This window comes from Pristiophorus japonicus, chromosome 14 (genome assembly GCF_044704955.1).
Source record: "Pristiophorus japonicus isolate sPriJap1 chromosome 14, sPriJap1.hap1, whole genome shotgun sequence".
NCBI classification, from domain to species: domain Eukaryota; kingdom Metazoa; phylum Chordata; class Chondrichthyes; family Pristiophoridae; genus Pristiophorus; species Pristiophorus japonicus.
Window position 1 is genome coordinate 32,587,313 of NC_091990.1, and position 22,217 is coordinate 32,609,529.

General features: G+C 45.9%; 1 protein-coding gene across 2 annotated transcripts in view; it reads left to right on the forward strand.

Moving 5' to 3' along the window:
- stpg1 (sperm-tail PG-rich repeat containing 1) overlaps nt 1-21,962 on the forward strand; it is a 66,218-nt gene extending 44,256 nt beyond the window's left edge. For both annotated transcript variants that reach the window (XM_070898466.1, XM_070898465.1), the window contains exons 5-8: nt 134-245; nt 2,244-2,424; nt 8,268-8,458; nt 21,689-21,962. In XM_070898466.1, coding sequence (XP_070754567.1) covers nt 134-245; nt 2,244-2,424; nt 8,268-8,458; nt 21,689-21,762 — 558 coding nt within the window. In that variant the 3' untranslated portion in view covers nt 21,763-21,962. The remainder of the gene's footprint in view (nt 1-133; nt 246-2,243; nt 2,425-8,267; nt 8,459-21,688) is intronic.
- The last annotated feature ends 255 nt before the right edge of the window (nt 21,963-22,217 follow it).

Consider the following 22,217-nt stretch of genomic DNA (forward strand, 5'->3'; position numbering starts at 1 on the left):
GCACACAGAGTCTGGGGCCATTTGTTGAGAAGATCTTTTGAGATGGGGGAGGGGGTAGAAATGTCATGCACTCATTCAAAATATTTTTATGTACAGAAGGAAATCGGTCTAATTTTTACAATTCTTTCTCCAGATTTCTCATGTCTATCTTGGGAAAACTAACAATGTCACTGCTGAATCAGCATTTTTATCGAAAACCAGGAGAGACTTAATTCCACCAGGGACGCTGATTGGACCCTCCCCATGTAAGTACACACATCTTATGAATACAAGTTACTAGTCTGCGCTTAGTTGGTTTGTGCATAAATATGTTAAGTCTGCATTGTTACTCACTGGAGAAACGAGCTGAGCCATTGAGGAAGTTGAAAATAATATCTGTGTACAGTGATCAAACTACTTGGGTTTGATTTGCAAGTCATTTTTTTTTGGTTTTAGCTCCCTCCCTCTCGTTTTCATTAGTTTTGCTAAAATGGAAATGGATCTTTTGTCACAAAATTGGCATTACTTCATAGTATCATTTATGCATGAAGATAAGTCCCCACTATTTTTATTAACTCTGCTCTACATTATTCCTGGTTCAGTGAAAGGAACTGCAAAGCTGTGGGGAGAACTGAACAAAGGACACAAATCTTTGGCCGCTTTCCCCTGTGCAATGAAACCCCACTGTAAATCTCCAATAAAACTCTACTGTGGATTTTAAAACAAATATTTTGAAGTGGTTTCACAGGACAGGGTAGTGAAGTGAGCTCGTCAACTTTCATTTCACCTCATGGGTCTAAGTAAAAATATAATCCTCAGTGAAAAGATGCAAGCCTTTTTTATCTCTCTTTCTTGCTCTCTCATTCTAATGATGCTTTGTGTGCTTTCAAACCTGTTCTTTGTCGGTAGAAGCCCACGACATAAATTGCCCATAATTTGGTCCAAAGTGATAATCAATTGGCAATGTTATATCTGACTCTTTCATCTATGCCGCTGGGCTGTTCATACACAGATTATAGTGGTCTTATTGCAAGGTTGATAAAACATCCCAGGAGAATATAAGTAAGTTGCCAATTTTCTTTTGCTTGTTCTTGGGGTGTGAGGAGGATGCTATGAGGCTGAAGAGTGACTTGGATAGGTTAGGTGAGTGGGCAAATGCATGGCAGATGAAGTATAATGTGGATAAATGTGAGGTTATCCACTTTGGTTGTAAAAACAGAGAGACAGACTATTATCTGAATGGTGACAGATTAGGAAAAGAGGAGGTACAACGAGACCTGGGTATCATGATACATCAGTCATTGAAGGTTGGCATGCAGGTACAGCAGGCAGTTAAGAAAGCAAATGGCATGTTGGCCTTCATAGCGAGAGGATTTGAGTACAGGGGCAGGGATGTGTTACTACAGTTGTATAGGGCCTTGGTGAGGCCACACCTGGAGTATTGTGTACAGTTTTGGTCTCCTAACTTGAGGAAGGACATTCTTGCTATTGAGGGAGTGCAGCGAAGGTTCACCAGACTGATTCCCGGGATGGCGGGACTGACATATCAAGAAAGACTGGATCAACTGGGCTTGTTTTCACTGGAGTTCAGAAGAATGAGAGGGGATCTCATAGAAAAGTTTAAAATTCTGACGGGTTTAGACAGGTAAGATGCAGGAAGAATGTTTCCAATGTTGGGGAAGTCCAGAACCAGGGGTCACAGCCTAAGGATAAGGGGTAAGCCATTTAGGACCGAGATGAGGAGAAACTTCTTCACCCAGAGAGTGGTGAACCTGTGGAATTCTCTACCACAGAAAGTTGTTGAGGCCAATTCACTAAATATATTCAAAAAGGAGTTAGATGTAGTCCTTACTACTAGGGGGATCAAGGGGTATGGCGAGAAAGCAGGAATGGGGTACTGAAGTTGCATGTTCAGCCATGAACTCATTGAATGGCGGTGCAGGCTCGAAGGGCCGAATGGCCTACTCCTGCACCTATTTTCTATGTTTCTATGTTTCTATGTATTTATTGCCTGTGTGTAGATGAAGCAATATGGTTGCTGAGCAGGGAAATCTACCTCTGGACCCTTTATGTGTCTCAGGTAACAACACAATGCATTCAGTAAAAGAGTTTTTCTGACTTTTTTGAGATAGCTCTATGTATATCAAGATTATTTTGTTGCAGTTGCCCAGGGTCAATAAATAGCATAGAACATTTGTTTTGCACACCTGTGAACTGTACCATCACCACAAATGCTCTGTGTCAGCTGTGAAATTCTTTTCTAGGTCATTACAGAATCAACCATTCTTTGACCAAAGAGTCACCAAAGACCATAGTCTCTTCTTTTAAATCCAAGACTATCCGCCTGAAGTATCCAGATGACTCAACAAGCCCAGGACCAGCATCCTATGAACCATATAAAGCAATGGCACAAGAGAGGATGCAATTCACACATTTGCATCCTTGGTATGTGTGACTGACTCCATTTGAGTGCTTGCTAGATAGGTGAATACAGCAAAACTTTCTTGTCTGAGGGTCTGATTGTGAGAAAAATTAGCATAGAGATTCTGAGCTATCAGAAAGTGCAAAGTTTGCATCCTCTGAGTCTGTTAAATGGGGGGTGGTGGGATTAACACTGTCTGCGCAGAGTTATTTTGGCCCCTAGTGTACCCGAGTTCCTGAAACAAAGGCACAGTGCAATGTGTGAGAATTTCAAACAAAGCACAATGTGTAACAGAGGAACAGAAGGAAGCCATTCAGCCCCTCAAGCCAATTCTGTCATTCAAGTAGATCATGGTTGATCTGTACATTTGCCTGCCTTTTCTCCATATCCCTGGATAACCATACCTAACAAAAATCTATCAATCTCTGTCTTGAAAATGTCAATTGACCTATGTTCCTATTTTCCTATGTGAGCTATCAATACCAAAATATACAGTGCAGTGGGTCAGCATCTGAAACAAATGCATAATGCATTATGTGAGCAATTAAAACAAAATGTACAGCGCAATATTTGAATCTCTAATATAAAATGCAGTATGTGGGAAGCTAAAACAAACGCACAATGTAGAATGTGAGCTTCCAAAAACATATACACAGTGGCGTCTGTGACGATCTAAAATATCCATAGTCCAATAAGTGCGCATGTAAAATTAACTAACAGTTCAATAAATTGACATTTATAAAACCTGGCCATGCACTCTCTGCTGTCTTTTCCCAAACCTCCTTTCCATTTTTTTTTTTAAAGTACAGCCACAATGAGTCGTCTGGATTTTAAAAAAGGTTAACCACATCCATCTGCCCTGTTTTAAAGTAACATCTGAAAGCAGGTGTCAGGCCCTGGCCTGTTTTTATAAAAGTCACTTATTTTTGCAGCAGAATCGGTGGAAAATCACAGGTAGCCAAGACAGGTATCGCTGGTCGGGTGCGAATCTGTGGAGGTTGGGATGCATTGATGGTAGGTCGGTCATCTATGATAGGCATTGATGGCAGAGAGAGAAGAGGATTGTGGGAGCCATTCATGGGAAGTTGGGATACCACAGAGACATCAATGGCAAAGGTGCCAGCAGCAATACTGAAGCAATGAGCAATTTAAGTTAGGAGGCATCGTAAATTGTGTAAATGGGAGCAGAACGTTACAAAGGGACATAGACAGGCTAAGTGAGTCGGCAAAACTATGGCAGATGGAATTCAATGTGGGGAAGTGTGAGGTCATCACATAGGACCTGAGAAAGACAAATCGGAATAAGAGCTGGTGAAGAGAAAAGGGTGTCCATAAAGGGATAAAGCCATCGAGGCCTTGACTGCCTGTAGCAGTGAATGGGGCTGGCTGCCTCTGGGACAGCTGGTGAGGAGGTCCACTCAGAATCATAGAATCATAGAATGGTTACAGTGCAAAAGGAGGCCATTCGGCCCGATCGAGCTCATGCCAGCTCTCTACAAGAGCACTTCACCTAGTCCCACTCCTCCGCCCTTTCCCAACAGCCGTGCAAATGTTTTACCTTCAGGTATTTATCCAATTCCCTTTTGAAAGCCATGATTAAGTCTGCCTCCACCACCCTTTCAGGCAGTGCATTCTAGATCCTAACCACTCGCTGCGTAAAAAAGTTTTCCCTCATGTCGCCTTTGTCAAGAACCTATCACCTTAAATCTGTGTCCTCTGGTTCTCGACCCTTCCGCCAATGGGAACAGTTTCTCTCTATCTACTCTGTCTAGACCCCTCATGATTTTGAACACCTCTATCAAATCTCCTCTCAACCTTCTCAGCTCTAAGGAGAGCAACCCCAGCTTCTCCAGTCTATTCACATAATTGAAGTCCCTCATCCTTGGGACCATTCTTGTAAATCTTTTATGCACACTCTCCAAGGTCTTCACATCTTTCTTAAAGTGCGCTGCTCACAATTGGACACAATACTTCAGTTGAGGTCGAACCAGTGTTTTATAAAGGTTCATCATAACGTCCTTGCTTTTGTAAGCTATGTCTTTATGAAGCCAAGGATCACGTATGCTTTTTAATGGCTTTCTCAACCTGCTCTGCCACCTTCAATGAATTGTGCACATATACCCCCGGTTCTCTCTGTTCCTGCACCCCCTTTAGGATCGTATCCTTTAGTTTATATTGCCTCTCCTCATTCTTCCTACTACAATGTATCACTTCACACTTTTCTGAGTTAAATTTCATCAGCCACATGTACGCCCATTCCACCAGCCTTTCTATGTCTTCTTGACTATTACTATCCTCCTCACTGTTCACTATATTTCCAAGTTTTGTGTCATCTGCAAATTTTGTAATTTTGTCCTGTACACACAAATCCAAGTCATTAATATATATTGTGAGGAATTAAAGTCTTTCATGGGCATTTACATTTTAAATCCCCTCCCACCTACCATAGCAACATGATGCATGTTGGTGTTCCTAGTGTTCAGCATAGCTATCTTGATAATGACAGGAAATACATTGTCAGACTTTTTCCCCATCATTACTGTATCATTTGAATATGCCCTACCATACTTGGGCAATATATTCACTAGGTTGATGTCACAACAACAACAACTTGTATTTATATAGCACCTTTAACATAGTAAAACATCCCAAGGCACTTCACAGGAGTGCTTTGAGACAAAACAAATAAATTTGACACGGAGCCATACAAGAAGAAATTACAGCTTGGACAAAGAGGTAGGTTTTAAGGAGCGTCATAAAGGAGGAAAGAGAAGTAGAGAAGCGGAGAGATTTAGGGAGGGAGTTCCAGAGCTTGGGGCCTAGGCAGCTAAAGGCACGGCCACCAATGGTTGAGCGATTATAATCAGGGAGGCTCAAGAGGGCAGAATTTGAGGAGTGAGGACATCTCAGGGGTTTGTGAGGCTGAAGGCGATTACAGAGATAGGGAGGGGCGAGGCCATGGAGGGATTTGTAAACAAGGATGAGAATTTTGAAATCGTGGTGTTGCTTAACTGGGATGTAGGTCGGCGAGCACAGGGGTGATGGGTGAGCGAGACTTGGTACGAGTTAGGACATGGGCTGCCGAGTTTTGGACGACCTCAAGTTTATGTAGGGTAGTATGTGGGAGGCCAGCCAGCAGTGTGTTGGAGTAGTCAAGTCTAGAGGTAACAAAGGCATGGAACACAACGGATAGAAAACCCTGAAAGTCGCAGTGACTGGCATGGAGCCAGCTGAATGGCTCCCCGGCGAATTGCCCATCTCCACCTGTCTCATTACCATCTGAAAATCTAGGGCTTTATTTCTGAGTGACCTCATTTTTTTCATGCATTGGAAGCATACAAGCACTGCGCACACAAATAAATAAAAACCAATAGTTTTTGTACAGTGAAAGAATCCCTGAAACTCCTTGTTGCCATGTTGGTGGGCCAAACGATTTGTTCAATGGACGTGAAGGATCCCTGAAACTTATTCTTTAAACATCTTACAGCAATCAATTCGCTGTATGTATACTGTATCACTTCAATGAACAATGAAAGTATTCACTCCAACAAAATGAACATGCTTCTATTGCATATGATATAATTTATGTGTGTTTGCTTTTATTTTGTATACATTTTTTAACCCCAATTTTATTCTGGCGTTGGTAACTCCCAGACCTATCATTCTCTAGGGTGATCTCAGATGCTTGCAGTGCTCCTCTTTATGATAACAGCCAAATAGAGACTCAACATTTGATTTACTTTCCCACAGCAGAGAAACATTAGGGTCCTGAAATTTCTCAGGACACAATCCCGACGGTTAGCCGGGATGATGCCTAGCGGTGCCTTGCAGTGCTGGGCCCTTGTACAGTTTGTGTAGCTAGTGGGAGGGCATCTAATTTACCTGTGGCAGACAGGCATAAATGTCGCTATAGGCACAACTCCAATGGCCGCCTGCCCCACATGGTCAGAAAATCTGGTGCCCGCCTGTAATGTTCTTCATGGGTTATTTGCTTAAGAATTCATAGCAACACATTGTTCTTAAGAACTAGTTGGTTTATTAGCAAAGGTTTAACAATCACACTACACGTTACCAGTTCATCCACCAGGCTCACAACCACCTGCCTCATTGTGAATCCTCTGAACCCAACTGGCAGGGGCTTAATTGAGTCTTGTGATCATCACGTGACTGGCTGAGCCACTCCCAACTCAACAGCTCTACAACTATTTTAAGTTGAAACATTAATATGTGCCCCTTATAAAGGGGCACTAAAACCGGCAAACTTAAACTGACAAACTTAAATAAATTAAACTTTAGATATTAAGGATCAAATTCAAATTTGGTTGCCAAGGGTGATGATGCACTCCAGTCCCTCCGGTGCCTACCTCTCGCGGAAGGCCACGAGCGTACTGGTGGACACCGCGTGCTCCATCTCCAGGGACACTCTGGCCCAGATGTAACTGCGGAAGAGAGGCAGGCAGTCGGGCTGAACAACCCCTCGACCGCCCGCTGCCTGGACCGGCTGATGGCACCCTTGGCCGTGCCCAGGAGCAGTCCTACGAGGAGGCCTTTCGACCTGCCTGCCCCCCTCTGCACAGGGTGCTCAAAGATCAGGAGTGTGGGACTGAAGTGAAACCAGAATTTGAGGAGTAGCCCCTTCAGATATTGGAAGAGGGGCTGCAATCTCGCACATTCAACATATACGCGGAACACGGACTCCTCCAGACCGCAGAAATTGCAGGCGGCCTGGGAGCCCGTGAACCGACTTAAATATTTATTGCACGGGACTGCTCCGTACAACACCCTCCAGGCCAAGTCCCCAATAAATAAAGGGTCAACAGCTCAACAAACCTGTGAGCATACTCACAGGTGCATACATTACACCACCCACCAAGGAGCAGGGTTGCAACCCCACCAACCCCAGCCATGTCTCCTTCTGTGAAAGGGCCAAATCGCAAAATTGTTTGAAATAAAATATCCCTTCCTTTGGGATCCAGGTCACTTTCCTGGTGTGGATTCCACTGCTGGAGCCTACTTTCACCCATCTGAAGGCCAGTACGCCTCAACTCACTTGATGTACTGGCATCAAGGACATGATAAATCCTGACTGACTTGACCCAGGGAAGAGGGATCTCCTGGTGCAGGGAAATTTTACCTCACTGACAACATTTGCCTCTTAGAATAATAGAAATTTACAGCACGGAAGGAGGCCATTTCGGCCCATCGTGTCCGCGCCAGCCCACAAAAAGCTATCCAGCCTAATCCCACTTTCCAGCTCTTGGTCCGTAGCCTTGTAGATTACGGCACTTCAAGTGCATATCCAGGTACTTTTTAATTGTGATGAGGGGTTCTACCTCTACCACCCTTTCAGGTATTGAGTTCCAGACCCCCACCATCCTCTAGGTAACGGGCAGGCAGAAGTTCTGCCCCTTACAAGAAGAGTCGGAACTCCCAGAGATGCTGGAGATACAGTGCAAGCAGCAGGAGACTGGAAAAAACAACCCTTTAACCCCTGCATTTTCAAGGCACCGGGCTCTGCTTGTCAATTCCCCACAGCAGCATGGCTGAGATCAGGAACTCAGGAGAACTGAACCAATTTGACAACCAGCACTAACCGTCTAAATAACCTGCAGCAATATTGTGCTGTGTTTTTACAAATTATAATTTGTTGTCTGGAGAACGCGTCAGGGCCAAGCATCAAATATAAATACCACAACTGAGGCTGAGTGGATAACTCACAGCCATCATAAAAAGAACTGTGTTCAGCTTCACAAATGGAATGTAAGTCACGAGGTCTAATTGGCTGTCTTTATAACATAGATTTGGTATCGTTTAACAAAATGTTTGTTACTTCTCATATTGTTCTGTTGCAATTTATCTTTTTTAGGAAGAAACATTACATATGTATTTCTGCTCCTCCCTTCCCAGTACGCAGAAACCCGACTCCTCCTGGCCCTGGGTATTATGACATTGTTGATTTTCATGACCCTCCCAAGCACTACATGTCCAATGCTGTGTTTGTGTCCAACACTAGCCGCTGGTCAGGAAATGTCCATATCAAAGATCATCCAGGGCCAGGTAGGAGACTACGGCGGTTAGCGTTGAGGAACGGAAATAGAATGATACTGAAATTTTAAAAAATACATGGCTGGCACTGTGTGTTTGAATGCTCACAAGAGGATGCAGATGATGTCAGAAACCACTGTTAAACCGCCAGTGACTTACAAACACAGAGGCGGGAAATCTGTAGTCTTTCTAGCATTCCAACCATAGCTCGAAAGTACACCAGATGGGCCTGAACTTAGGCTGGGTCGCAGCCTTACATTGGGAGGTCTGTGGGCCTTACCTACCCCTGACACGTGGAGATGGGGACCGGCACTTCCAAAACAGGCAACCCCCACCCCAGTGCTGCTAAATGCCCAATACTTACCTCCAACTCATACATCTTGTATGCCATCGTGTTGTGCATTCTCAGCTTTAAAATTGGCAGGTGATAAAAATTAAGTGCATTTAGGTGAAGGAATGTATACAAAATAAATGCAACTCATTTACAGTTTTTACAGAACAATGGATAGATTTGTGGAAATTGATCCCCAAAGCACAGGTAAAAGTCAAAATATCACATAACAAAAACAGATTTGACTTTTTCAGTCACCATAAATCAGTGGCCTTGAGGTAATGCTCTACATGGACAATGCCACAGATCTGCTCATTATACAATAAGGGGGAAAGATTTGTGTGGTTTGCACCACACATTAGCGCCACAAATGGTGTTAAAACAGCATTGACAGCTGATGCCGGTTCCAGCGCCGCACGTCATTATCGGTCTTAGTGGTAGCGGTGCTGGTAAACTTGCTCGCCGGGGACCTCGCCATCATGAAGATCGTGGCGTCAGTGAGTGTGCAATGCTCAGTGGACGTCTGATCTCCCAACTTCCTTACAGCCAATGGACTTACCAGCTGGCATTAACAACGACAGGTTGAGGTGGCGTGCAGCTGCAGGAAGCTGGGTCCAGCGATGCTATTTAAAGGGATCATCACCAATCACTCGCACCTGACACGTTTGTGAAGTTTGAGTGGCTGTGTGTTAGTTCCTGCTACCGCAATAGTTTTCTTTAGTAATTTCAAGGTTCTCTGGCATCAGGAGTGTTCTGGCAAGTACAAAATTGCATAATTATTTCTGGGAAGATTCAAACTACAATGCTTGCTAAGATTAATGGGGGCTGTACTGGCAGTCAACTTCACTCTCCAGGATCTACGGCGGAGTGAGCCGAGGCAGCAAGAAAGACAGGAGCATGTGTGCAGAGGGAGGAGGAGGACCATCAGTGCTCCCAACAGGAGGCCTTACTTTCCGAGGATATTCCGAGAGCACTTATCTTACCTTCAATTAAGCGAGGAGCAGTGCATTAGAAGGCTCCACTTCACCAAGGAGGTGGTTACAGATCTCTGCCACCTCCTGCAACCAGACCAGCAGCCTCAGGCCAGGGCCACCACAGCTCTCCCAGTGGCAGTCAAGGTCACCGTGGCCCTCAATTTCTTCGCCAGAGGATCCTTCCAGTCTGCAGCAGGAGACATAGCTAACATCTTGCAGTTTCTTCGTACATCGCTGCATCCGGGAGGTCACTGAGTCTCTCAATAGCTGGAGAAGGGACTACATTGGCTTCCCCATCACCAGAGAGAAGCAGGATGAGTGCATGTGGCTTTGGCAGGATAGCGGGCTTCTCCATGGTGCAAGGCACTGTTGACTGCACCCACGTGACTTTGCGGGCACTGCACCACAATCCTGAGGTCTTCCATAACCGCAAAGGCTACCACTCACTTAATGTACATTGGTGTGCAACCACACACAGAATCCTCACCCCAAATTGGCTTAGGTTTTTAATCTGGTTTTTGCCTCTCACATGGCTCCGGTTGGGGTGGAGTGTAGAATGTTTCAGTGTAAGGGGTGTTGCAGTTGTGTGGGGTGGACTGGTTGGACTAGGTGCTCTTTACCTTTCCGCCATTGTTCATTGTTCATAGGTTTATATGTAACCTCCAGCGCGAGCTGCTCCAAGGATTTTGAGATGGGTGACTGGGTAACGACATCAAAACCCTGGTCTCCGTTTTGGAGCGTGGGCAGAAACATCAGCAAAGCCCAGGTACAGAGCAGTGGGAAGTTCGGGGCGGATGAGTGGCGAGTGTTTGTGGCTGAGGTGCGACAGATGAGGATACATGGCCCAGAAGAGCCAAGGGCTGAGGGGCAGCAGGGCCAGCCCATATGTGCGCGCGCTAGGTCCGTGCAACAGGGCAGGTCTCCAGTAGTCTTGGTTAATCCTTGCCACTGGACCTAGACCTAGCTCTGTCAAGCCCGTGTGGTGGCTGGTGTGCAACGGTCACCACACATTAAAAAAATTCACGCACAGACATCTTCTACCCTCTCAATTAGAGTTCAGGACCGGAACATCGGGTCCTTCATTGAAACACCTGTGAACTCGTGGAAGCAAGTCATCCTCGTTCGAGGGACCGCCTATGATGATGATATGTAACCTTCAGGGCTGCTGACCGAGGGCCGTGTGGCTCTTTGTCGGCTGGCGTGGACACGATGGGCCGAATGGCCTTCTTCTGCGCTGTAAATTTCTATGTTTCTATGTCAAATGCCCGCTCTCCTGCCAGCAGCCATGATGCCTTCATCCTGTGCCAGACCGGTGTGCCAGCACTCTTCCAGCCACCACGTCAAGCTCGGAGACAAGGGATATCCGCTCTCCACCTGGCGCATGACTCCCTTCCATAACCCCAACACTCCTACCCAGCACTCATATAATGAGAGTTATGCTGCCACCAGGAACATCATCGAGCATACCATCAGCCTACTGCCTTGACCACTCAGAAGGAGCCCTCCAGTACTCGCTTGAGCAGGTGTCCCATTTCATGGTGGTCTGTTGCATGCTCCACAACTTGGCCATCATGAGGGTGCAGCCCTTGCCACCAGGATTGCAGGGCCACCTTAGGAGGAGGATGAGGGAGAGGAGTAGGAGGACAACGAGGAGGAAGTGGAAGACGAAGAGGACAAGAAGAAGGAGAAGGAACAGGAGCGAGGGAGGAGGTAGCCACTCAATCGGCCTTCTGGAAGGGTGGTCCGTGACTGGCTCTTCAGATTCTGCTTCGAATGAATGAAACCCCAGATCCCAGTTGCTCACCACATTCCCAACATACCATCCCTGTCACAGCTGAAATGGGAAACACCACAAAAGAATCCAAACAGAATTAATCAATTTAGCTATATACATATAACACATATGACATCAATACTATTAACTAATCACCCTTATGCAATCCCTTAATGCCTGTCGCTCGTGTGCCTTTTCCTACTCTAGTGCTCCTATGAAGTGCTCCTCCAGTGTCTGCAGCATGGCTGGTGGAAGGCTGCCGAGTTTCTGCACGGGACACTTAAGATGGTCTCGCAGGACGAGCTCGAGCAGCTCTGGACCTAGAAGGCTTGGCTGTAGACTGCACCACCTCAGCATGGGCAGCAGCAGTCTAGACTGGCTGGATGACAGGCAGTGATAAGGGCAATGGCGGAGTGGCAGTGGTGGGAGCAGGACTGCAGATTCCTGCTCCACTGACCTACTGCCACTTCTCCGGGGCAGCACGTCAGCATCCCTAACAATCTGTTGGAGCACGGATTGCTGGCCTGCTGCGACACCGTGAAAGCCCCGGTCATCGATGGTAGACCCAGCCATGATGGCAGTAGTCAGAGTTTGGGTGAGATTGTATGAAAGCAGCCAGAGATTGGATGCCACCAAGCTGAGACTGCATGAGGGGCAGTCTGAGTTTCCCTGCAGCACTAACACGTTGAGTCGCTTCTGCCTGTGCCGCAATGGAAGCTGCGACATTACCCATCATGCATGCCATCACGTCTGGGTCGCCACGGTCTCTCTGGGAATCTACCATCATTTGCAGACTGGAAATGATGGGCTCCATGCTCTGCATAGAGCCATGTGCAATGGTGGAGGCTCCTCCATGCTCCTTGCCATTGCTGAGAGGCTCTCTGGTAGCCTTGCCATTGCACCTGTCATTTCCGTGTGCGTGCTCATCACCCTTCTATAGGTCTCCACATCGAGGCGTTCATCCGAGTCCTATGCAGGGGGCCAAAGTGGAGTTGGTTGTGTCTTGGATGGGCAGAGGCAACACCCCACCCCTCGTCTCCCAGTGTCAGGCAAATGGGGTTTCTGTTGGGCCAAATAGGGTAGGCAGTCACTGGGAATGTGCTCCTAGTGGGGTCTGCTGGCCCCAAGCAAATTAGCTGCATTCCATTTGACCTTGGAAACTGCAGCTGATTAGTCCAAAATGAAAGTCAATATATGTTAAACGCCAATAAAACACACATTGAAAATCATGATAATTGTGCTGACTGAGGTTTTGGCAAATTTTGTTTTTAGATCCTCAGCACATCAGATACAAATGCAGCCCACGATTACCAAGCAGTTTGGTTTGCTTCTTTGTAAAGTGACAAATGAACTGTTTGCAGTAAACTGATGACTCACAAGGAAATGTTAACCCAATAAAATTTTTGCTGGATTCATTTACTATTACTCTCCCCACACCAGTCACAAAGATACATATTTTGCAAGTTACCAGCCTTCAAAAATGTTTTTGAAGGTTGTGTTGGACACTCACAGAGGGATCTCCCTGTGGGACAAGCAGGGATGTCTTGCAAGATTGCAACTGTTGTTAGTGAAATGTCACAAGCACAAAGGCTCCAAGAGTTCTTAGAAATAGGAAGATATCTCACTGCTCCATCCTAACTGGAAAATACTCAAAACCTGTATGACATTTCAACTCAGCTATTTTAAAATACAGTGGAACTGTGACACTTCGTAAGGTCAATTAAACAAAATACAATAAACAAATAGTTGCATCCCTGTTGGCCATGCTAGATGTGCGCTAGGGTACTTCCTTTACACATTGCCAGGTTTTAAGTAAAATGGGTTTCTAGATCTGTGTTGAAGGAAGCATTTTGTTCTATTTTAAAACCTCCTGCTATGTATTTTGAATTTGCTGGGGGTAATTTTCACTTTTGGCGGGTGGTGGGACAGGACAGATGGCAGAGGATCAGCAGTTCATTATATACCCAGCCCAAATTCCCTTTCTATTGACTATAATGGAAAAGTAAATCGGGCAGGGTGTACATTCCCACTGAACAACAACAACTACTTGTATTTATATAGCGCCTTTAACGTAGTGAAATGCCCCAAGGTGCTTCACAAGAGTATTGTGAGATAAAAAATTTGACATCGAGCCGCATAAGTAGAAATTAGCGCAGGTGAAGAGATAGGTTTTAAGGAGCGTCTTGAAGGAAGAAAAAATGGTAGAGAGGTGGAGGGGTTTAGTCAGGGAGTTCCAGAGCTTGGGGCCTAGGCAACAGAAGGCACGCCCACCAATGGTTGAGCGATTATAATCAGGGTTGCTGAAGGTGAAAGTTACTCCCATTGATTGATATTTCAACTTTTGGGAGGCTCAATTGATGGGGGGCCATCAAGGTAAAGCATACTAGCACTGGGAAAGAAAACACTTTTAAACTTCATGCTTTCCCAGGACCAGGTCTGATGCTTCACTCTATCCGAGCAATGTGACCCTGCCCCAAACTGACAATGTCACCCTTTGCTGCACCATTGTCATATTTTCTATTTCCAACACCATGACTGATATTTCTAACAAAGATTATCAATGTCAGTGCTAAAAAAACATATTCTTTTGTTGGGAATACTATCATGTGCAGTACAAAGGGACTCTTCACTGGGTATAAACAATTCATTTCCCTCTGCCTGCGCATGTGAAGAATTTTGAAAGCAGCAGATCTGATTTCTACTTCCTGCTTGAGCATATTTGAACTATCTTCATTTGTTCCCCTTCACTTCTACTTCATTCCCTTCTCTCCCATTGTCTCCTTTCCATCCTTCTCCCTGTATTTCTATCTCTCTCCCCTTTCCATCTGCCATGTTTCCTTCAACCTTTCTCTCCCTCCCTTTTCCCCTCATTGCTGGTGCTTGGTAAACATATCTGTAACTAGATAGAGTAATTTTTGCAGCCCTGCACTCTGTGGTAAGAAATGGTTCCACTACAGCAAGATTCCTGGAACAAGATAGATTTTGTAATCAGCAGTTGTGAAACAGGCCCCGGGTATCAGAAAATTGGCTAAGCATGCCTTAAACATTATTGGTGTCCAATGCTTTCTGCCCACGGGTCTTTTGGCCAGCTGCATTTCATGTGCTAGACTGCTTGTTTACATTTCATGCCATTGCCTCATTAGGGCCTCAAAATAAATGCAAAATATTTAGATGAACATCTGATGCAATTCTTCAGCATTTGTCCTAAGATTGCATTTTTACCCTCAGAACCTTTTTTGAATGTTCACAAGAGGTTCACACCATGTACAATATAAAGGAGCCCAGTTTTATACATTTTTCTCGTAGCTGTTTACAGCACGCTTTTTAGCACAAAAGATTTTCTCAATATTTCTGATTTTTTGGGGGTTTAATGATATGTGTTTGCAAGATAATTTTGAGGCAATATTTTATTTATTCACTACATTACATTAGTTTTTAAAGGTCTGGAAAAAAAGTATGTTATTGCCCACCAAGTTACCAGAATGTAGACTGGAAGCATTTACAGAACTTGAGCAGAATAGGAACTAATGAAACAAAGAGCACATGAAAAGGAAGTCTTTCACTACCAACTTTCATGAGAGCTCAGAGAACCACAAGGCATCAAGGGGCAAGCTGCAGAATTGGGTGGTAGGTGCAAATAAAGGTAAAGGAGTGGGGTTTGGCATGGATATGCCCCAAATACAGCATTTCCTGGTTAAAGTAGAACTAGATGAATAAAAGGGAGTTAAGGGGTTGTGATTTCTGAGCCCTTCTCCAGTTTGGGTCAGTTCCCTGCATTGTACACAATGTTGTCATGTAAGCAGAGAAGTATTCTTTAGGTGTTGTTAGTTGATGGGGCATTTACGTGGTGTCAGATATATGTCCAGCCTTCCTGTCTGTAAGTGACCATGCAGCTGAACTGTGCTATAATGATTTGATGAGTACAGCCCTTAGAAGATGTCATCGTTTCAAGCCTTTCAATTGCAAGTTGCAACGTAACCTGCTGAAATATGCAGAAGGAAGAGCTGTACGTTCATGTGAAGGATTGGAATGGGTGAGCAGCATTTGTGGAACAGGTTGATATGCAGCACTTTGTGGCATGCATTCTTGGTGCATGGCATTGTTGGGCTGTCTTACCTTCTCAGGTTACTGAAAGCATGCAGTATTCTCCCACACCATTTACTCATGTAGCTGTACGTCCGCCTTGTCATCCATCAAAGAGGGGCTTAGGTGCCGCACCACTCCGCCACTTGCACAACATCTGCTTTTCATGACTCCCCATTTGGTTTTCCTTCAGTTGTTTTTTATCTGCCAGTTCTTGCCCACCCTACAGCCTTTTTGAATGGCTGTCAAATATTCAGAAACTATTTTCAGTAAAAGACTGTAAGAAGTTTTGCCCTACTATGCAGCCACCTCCTTTATCATACAAATCCCGTTAATTTTTTTCTAGCAACTCTTAAGGGATAATAGATATTCTGCTTATGCATCAAATGTGCTCCCTTCCAATGTGCAGAGGGAGCACATTCTAAATATGGAAATGAACTGACCTTGCAAACTCACGCAATGACAACTTTCTATGCATACACAATGAATTGCAGTACAGATGGCACTGAGGCAGGACTACATAATTAGCCCTAATGTCTCTGTGGCACCGAGAAAAGGGACAATATGGAAAATGCTGGAGAGAGAAAAGAGATGCAAAGGGAAAGAACAATTTATCCAGTGCCGAGTGAGCAGCTTGGCACCAATGCCAAAAACGTTTTAATTTTCAGGTTTTTAATGAAGCACAAGATTTATGATGGGTCAGTACAATTAATGTCTCCAGCAGTAACTTCCCTGGACCCTGTGATATTGTTAAACCAGAGCGACTAGTCACATCACTCCAGTTCAAACCGCATTCTTTATGACATAGCTAGAGCAGTGTGATACAAATTTCTTTCGTTTCACATGCTGAAATCTAACTCTTCCAGATAAGCATTGGCACTTAAATGTTTTAATAAATTGGCTTTATACAAGAAAAAAATATCCTGGGCCCAAAATAACTATCCGGGGCCAAGGCATCATCGGGGTTAATCTCTGGTCAACGGACTGAGAAATGGAGCAGACCCATCTTGCACTTGGATTCCACTCCATCTTTTAACTCCAGCCATTGTCCAATGGGAGGAGCCCTGGACAAATCCCCTCACCCCCGCTGAACAACAGTGTGGGAAGAAAGGGACAGGCGTTGCACCCATTGTAAGGAAAGTGCTTGGTTAATTGTAGCAGTATTTGTCTAATCACAAGGTATTACTAAAATACAAATCGTAATTACTTTCATATCCCCACACTATGGGCCCAAGTTTCCACATGATTTGCGCCTGATTTTTAGGAGCAACTGGTGGAGAACGGACTATCTTAGAAATCGCAATTCTCCACATTTTTTTTTCTGCAGTTCTAGTCAGGTAGAACAGTTCTACTTTGGAACAGAATTTTTTCTTCAAAAGGGGGCATGTCCGGCCACTGACGCCTGATTTCAAAGTTTCCACAGTGAAAATGTACTCCAAACTAAAGTAGAATGGAGCAAGTGAAGATTTTTGTAGAACTGAAAAAACCTGTTCTACACATTAAAAAATCAGGCGCAGGTTACAAATCAGGTGTCCAGAACGAGGTGGAGGGGAAGGGAAGTCATTAAATTCTAAATAAATCCTTATTTATACTTATACAAATATTATACAAATAAATCCAACCTGAATAAACATTTATAAGCAAAGAAAAGATTAAATAAACCATCTTCCTACCTGTGTGAAAGTGCTTCAGCCAGGAAGAATGGTGCAGCAAGCGTCACAAAACGAGGCAGTCGTTACCGAACGCGGGGGAGGGAGGGAGCCGACCGAACGCGAGGGAGGGAGGGAGGGAGCCGACTGATCGCGGGGGGGAGGGAAGGGAGCCGACCGAGCGCGGGATGGAGGGAGTCGACCGAACGCGGGCGGGAGGGAGGGAGGGAGCCGACTGAACGCGGGGCGGGGGGGGAGGGAAGGGAGCCGACCGAACGCGGGCGGGAGGGAGGGAAGGGAGCCAACCAAGCGCAGTGGGGGGGAGGGAAGGGAGCCGACCGAACGTGGGGGGGGGTGAGGAAGGGGAGCCGACCGAACGCGGGAGGGAGGGAGCCGACCGGACGCGGGGGGGGGGAGGGAAGGGAGCCGACCGAACGCGGGCGGGAGGGAGGGAAGGGAGCCGACCGAACGCGGGCGGGTGGGCGGGCGGGAGCCTACCAAACGCGAGGGAGGGAGGGAGTCGACCGAACGCGGGCGGGAGGGAGCCGACCGAACGCGAGGGAGGGAGGGAGCCGACTGAACGCAGGCGGGAGGGAGGAAGGGAGGGAGGGAGCCGACCGAACGCGGGGGGGTGGGGAGGGAAGGGAGCCGACCGAACGCGGTGGGGGGGAGGGAAGGGAGCCGACCGAACGCGGGGGGGGGGAAGGGAGCCGTTCCAGACGGCTGGCGGAGAAGAGAGAAGGCTGCAGGAAGCCTCAGAAATTGAGGAGCCATTTCCCGACGGCAAAAGGGGGAGGTCGTCGGGAAACGGCTGCCTCAACTTTCTGAGGCTTCCTGCAGCCTTCTCACTGCTACAAGAAGCCTCAGTGCTGATGTGCTGATGGCAATGTACTTTTATTAAAAAACGTTCAAAAACTAAACAGCTACAAAGAACTACAAAGAACTACAAAAATGGCTGCGTGCCAATGTTTCCTTCACACTGAGCATGCGCGAATGCTCCAACGCGCACGTGCAGCGTTGCCGGCAGGAAAAAAACTAATTTAAATAGTACCCGCCCCATCCCACTTACAAAATCGGCGCGAGTGTAGGCTCCGCCCCCCTGGGCGCCGCGCCAAGCAGACAAGGAGCTGCAAAGCGCTCCAGAATCGCTCGTTTTTTTTCCGGCGCCGTTTTAGGCGCGAAAAACGGGCGCCCAGCTCGGAGGGACGCCCGTTTTTTATCGTGTGGAAACTTGGGCCCTATGCCACTAAACCAACCAACTGCTCAAACTAAATCTGCCCAGAGTGATTGGTTATGTCCTGATTTCAGGCACACCCCATCTCAGAGTCCAGAGGCTCATCTGAAATTGAGCCATAGGTTTCATTGTAATAGCTTGGCCTCCAAAGGCAGTTTTCCCATTGTAAGTCTTTCATATTCGGGCCACCTGCCTTGCCGGCAGTGGCCCTGAGATATATTCGGGGAGGGGAGTGAGAGGATAATGGGAGGAGGGCTGATCATAGGCCAGCAGGAGTTGTCAGGTGTGCTGTAGATCCAGGAGGAGCATACCACCAAGCTACTTAGTGCAGAGTTCCTGAGATAGGCATTAGGCCCCTCTTTTACATATGCAAGGGACCTAACGCCTGTTTCAGGCTAATGCCATGGGCACCTGGGCAGCCACCTATGTCAATATTGCAGCACCTATATCCATGGCGCTAATCGGGTGCAGGACATTGCTCCCAAAATTGGTCCTCATTGGCGCAATGAGATCCGAATTTTATGCTATTTTGTCCGTATTTTAAAACTGCATTTCTATATTATATCAATCATAAAAATATATATATTTTATAATATCTTATTTATCTCTAAAATATGAAACAAGTTAATTATGGGTGAGGCATTGGCTTCTTCATCCTCATGGTAGGGGATGGACCCTCTTCCAGTTCAGATTTCTGTTCAACAAGTGTTGCCAAATACGTATCACAAAACTACTCTCACCCTGACACAACACATTAAAGCTAGTCAGATTGTGGACACTTCATAGCTGGATTTTCGGTCTGCTCATTTCGGGGAGGTAATGGTGGCGGGGCGGGAAAGTTTGAGCACAGGAACAGTTTGTGCCTCAGTCAGCAAAATTCATCAGCTGGGCCCTGAGTGTGGGGGAGAGCGCTAAGGGAGGCGTTACACATCTCTCTCAGGGCGCTAGGCCGGCTGAGCATGTGAAAATCCCAAGCTAAACATTTGGCTTCGGTGGACTCTAAGAGAGGCCTGGGGGAAAAAAACAACGTGAAAAAAACCCACCAAAAACATTCCCAATGAATAACTCACCCCACCATAACATAAATCGCAACAAAAAAATAAAAAACAATTACATTTACCAAAGGTCGACATTACTTATCTCACTACAGCCGCTACAGCTTGGAATGCCAGCTTTTACAGGTGGTCCCACCAGGGCGCTCTATGGAGCGCTACGGATCGGGTGGCAGCCAAAAATCGAGCCGGTGTCACAACCAGGGGCGTTGTACACCAGCCCGTCTCTTCCAGCTGGTAATGCTCCACGCCTCGTCGAAAGCAGCACCAAGCAGCGGGTGACCCCTGGTTCTGGACTTCCCCAACATCGGGAACATTCTTCCAGCATCTAACCTGTCCAGTCCCGTCAGAATTTTATATGTTTCTATGAGATCCCCTCTCATTCTTCTAAATTCCAGGGAGTATAAGCCTAGTCGATCCAGTCTTTCCTCATATGTCAGTCCTGCCATCCCTGGAATCAGTTTGGTGAACCTTCGTTGCACTCCCTCAATAGCAAGCACGTCCTTCCTCAGATTAGGAGACCAAAGCTGTGCACACTACTCAAGATGTGGTCTCACCAAGGCCATGTACAACTGCAGCAATACCTCCCTGCTCCTATACTCAAATCCCTTTGCTATGAAGGCCAGCATGCCATTTGCTTTCTTTACTGCCTGCTGTACCTGCATGCCAACCTTCAATGACTGATGTACCATGAGTCAGGCCTTTTGGAAACCAGGAGGCTATGTGGAGTAGCATGTAGTTGGGTTGTGTTGGGTGGAGGAGAATGGCTGCACATTTGGATCAGGGGCACCACATTGGACAGCCAATACAAGATCAGGCAAGAGCAAACTGTGAGTCAGATCGTCCGTATACTCATCATCGGTAAAACTAATTCCGCAGAGTCCAACGGCTGGATTTTTGGCTTTGATGATTTTGGAGCGGTAATGGCGGCGGGGCGGTAAAGTTTGCGCCGGGGAATGTTTGCGCCTCAGTCAGCAAAATTGGGCAGCTGGGCCGTGAGTCTGGAACACAGAGCTAAGGGAGACGTTGTACACCTCTCCTAGGATGGGAGCATGGGAAAATCCCGAGCTAAAGAGGCAGGCTGGGAGCGCTCCGAGAGACACCTAGGGAGAAAAAAAACAACCTGAAAAAATCCCACAAAAACTTCCCAATAGCCCACGCCATTACATCATAAATCGCAAAAAACAATGAAAAGAAAAAACAATCGCATTTACCTTCGGATTGCCTTACTTATCTCTCCGCAGACGGTAAAGTTGGACCGTCCGATTTCCCAGTCAGTCTCTGCGGGAAGTACGGGTCGGGCGGGAGTCAAAAAGCGTGCCAGTGTCGCAACCAGGGGTGTTGCACACCAACGCAGCTCTTCCAGGTGGTACTGCTCCGTGCTGCCGCAAAGCCGGCCCCAAAAATCCCGCTGGAGGCTGACTGCCCACCCAGAAGACCTCACCGCCGCCATTGCTGCCGCTCCGGGGCAGAAAACGGAGCGCAAATGACCGGAAAATCCACCCCAATGATTCAGATCGTTATGGCTGCTTTCTTCTAACTGCTCTGTGATCTAATTACCTCCTAAATCCATGATAGCTTATACCACATGGTTAGTCGGCCCAATCAAAAAGCAAATGGGAATGTTTTGTTCATTCATACAGACACAAATTGCCAATTTGCGTAACTGAATTACTAATACATCCAGTTCAAGGAATAGTATGATCTGGAGAACCAATGATTGTTACTGCTTTTTCTTTGCTGTTTACATGATGGTTATTGAGTGGAGCGCATTCTGTCGCATTCTCCAGAGCCATTGGTTGCCAGTTCTTCTCCATCTAAGAAGAGGAGATTGAAAAGTGGAGAAATAAGCTCTGACACTTTTGTTCTGCCCTTTCCCCAAAACAATGCAAGATTGGCAAATTTGAAATCCTTGCAAAATCCAAGTCGAAAAGTCCGTCTGCACTGGGATTCAAGCTCAAGTCTCTTAGATGGGATGCCAGTGACCTGAGATTTAACTATCAGAGCAACAATATTGTCTCACGCATTTTATATGGTATCTGCCGTGCTAGAGAACATTATCAACAAATCTTAACCCAAATACTAATTAAAGCTTCTCCCAACATGCTTTCATGTGGTGATGTTTATCTGTTCTGCATCCTACAGCCTCCTATGTACCGACAAGAAAAGGAAAACAGTCGTTCCTGCGCAACATTGATGGAAAGTGGGTGCCACTATAGACATTGATGGAAGAACAAGCAACGGGCCCATACAAGGACAGATGGGGCTTACAGTGATTACACTTCAAATCAGTTTTTATTGCGCACATGAAGATGTGTGCTGTGCTTTGGGTGGTAATGAACAGGATAGCATGGATTCCTCATAGATTTTGTCATAATTGTATTGTAGAAAAGAGAGCTCATAATCCAATTTCAGTATATTGTTGACCTTGAATTGAAGGCAGCTTCATTTTTATGTATCATATGATGAACTTGTTTCCTAATGAAGTGTAAAAGTTTCTCCTCCAAAAAAAGACTTTGTTTTCTGTTGGAATCAGTTGTTCTATCCAACTTAACGAGTCAATTTTCTTTTAAACAAGTATTTCTATCATTCTACATTAAACGCTTAAACATGTGATCTGGTTTAAATATTAATTTTAATATATTTATTTACCTTCATTCCATCCAAACATTTT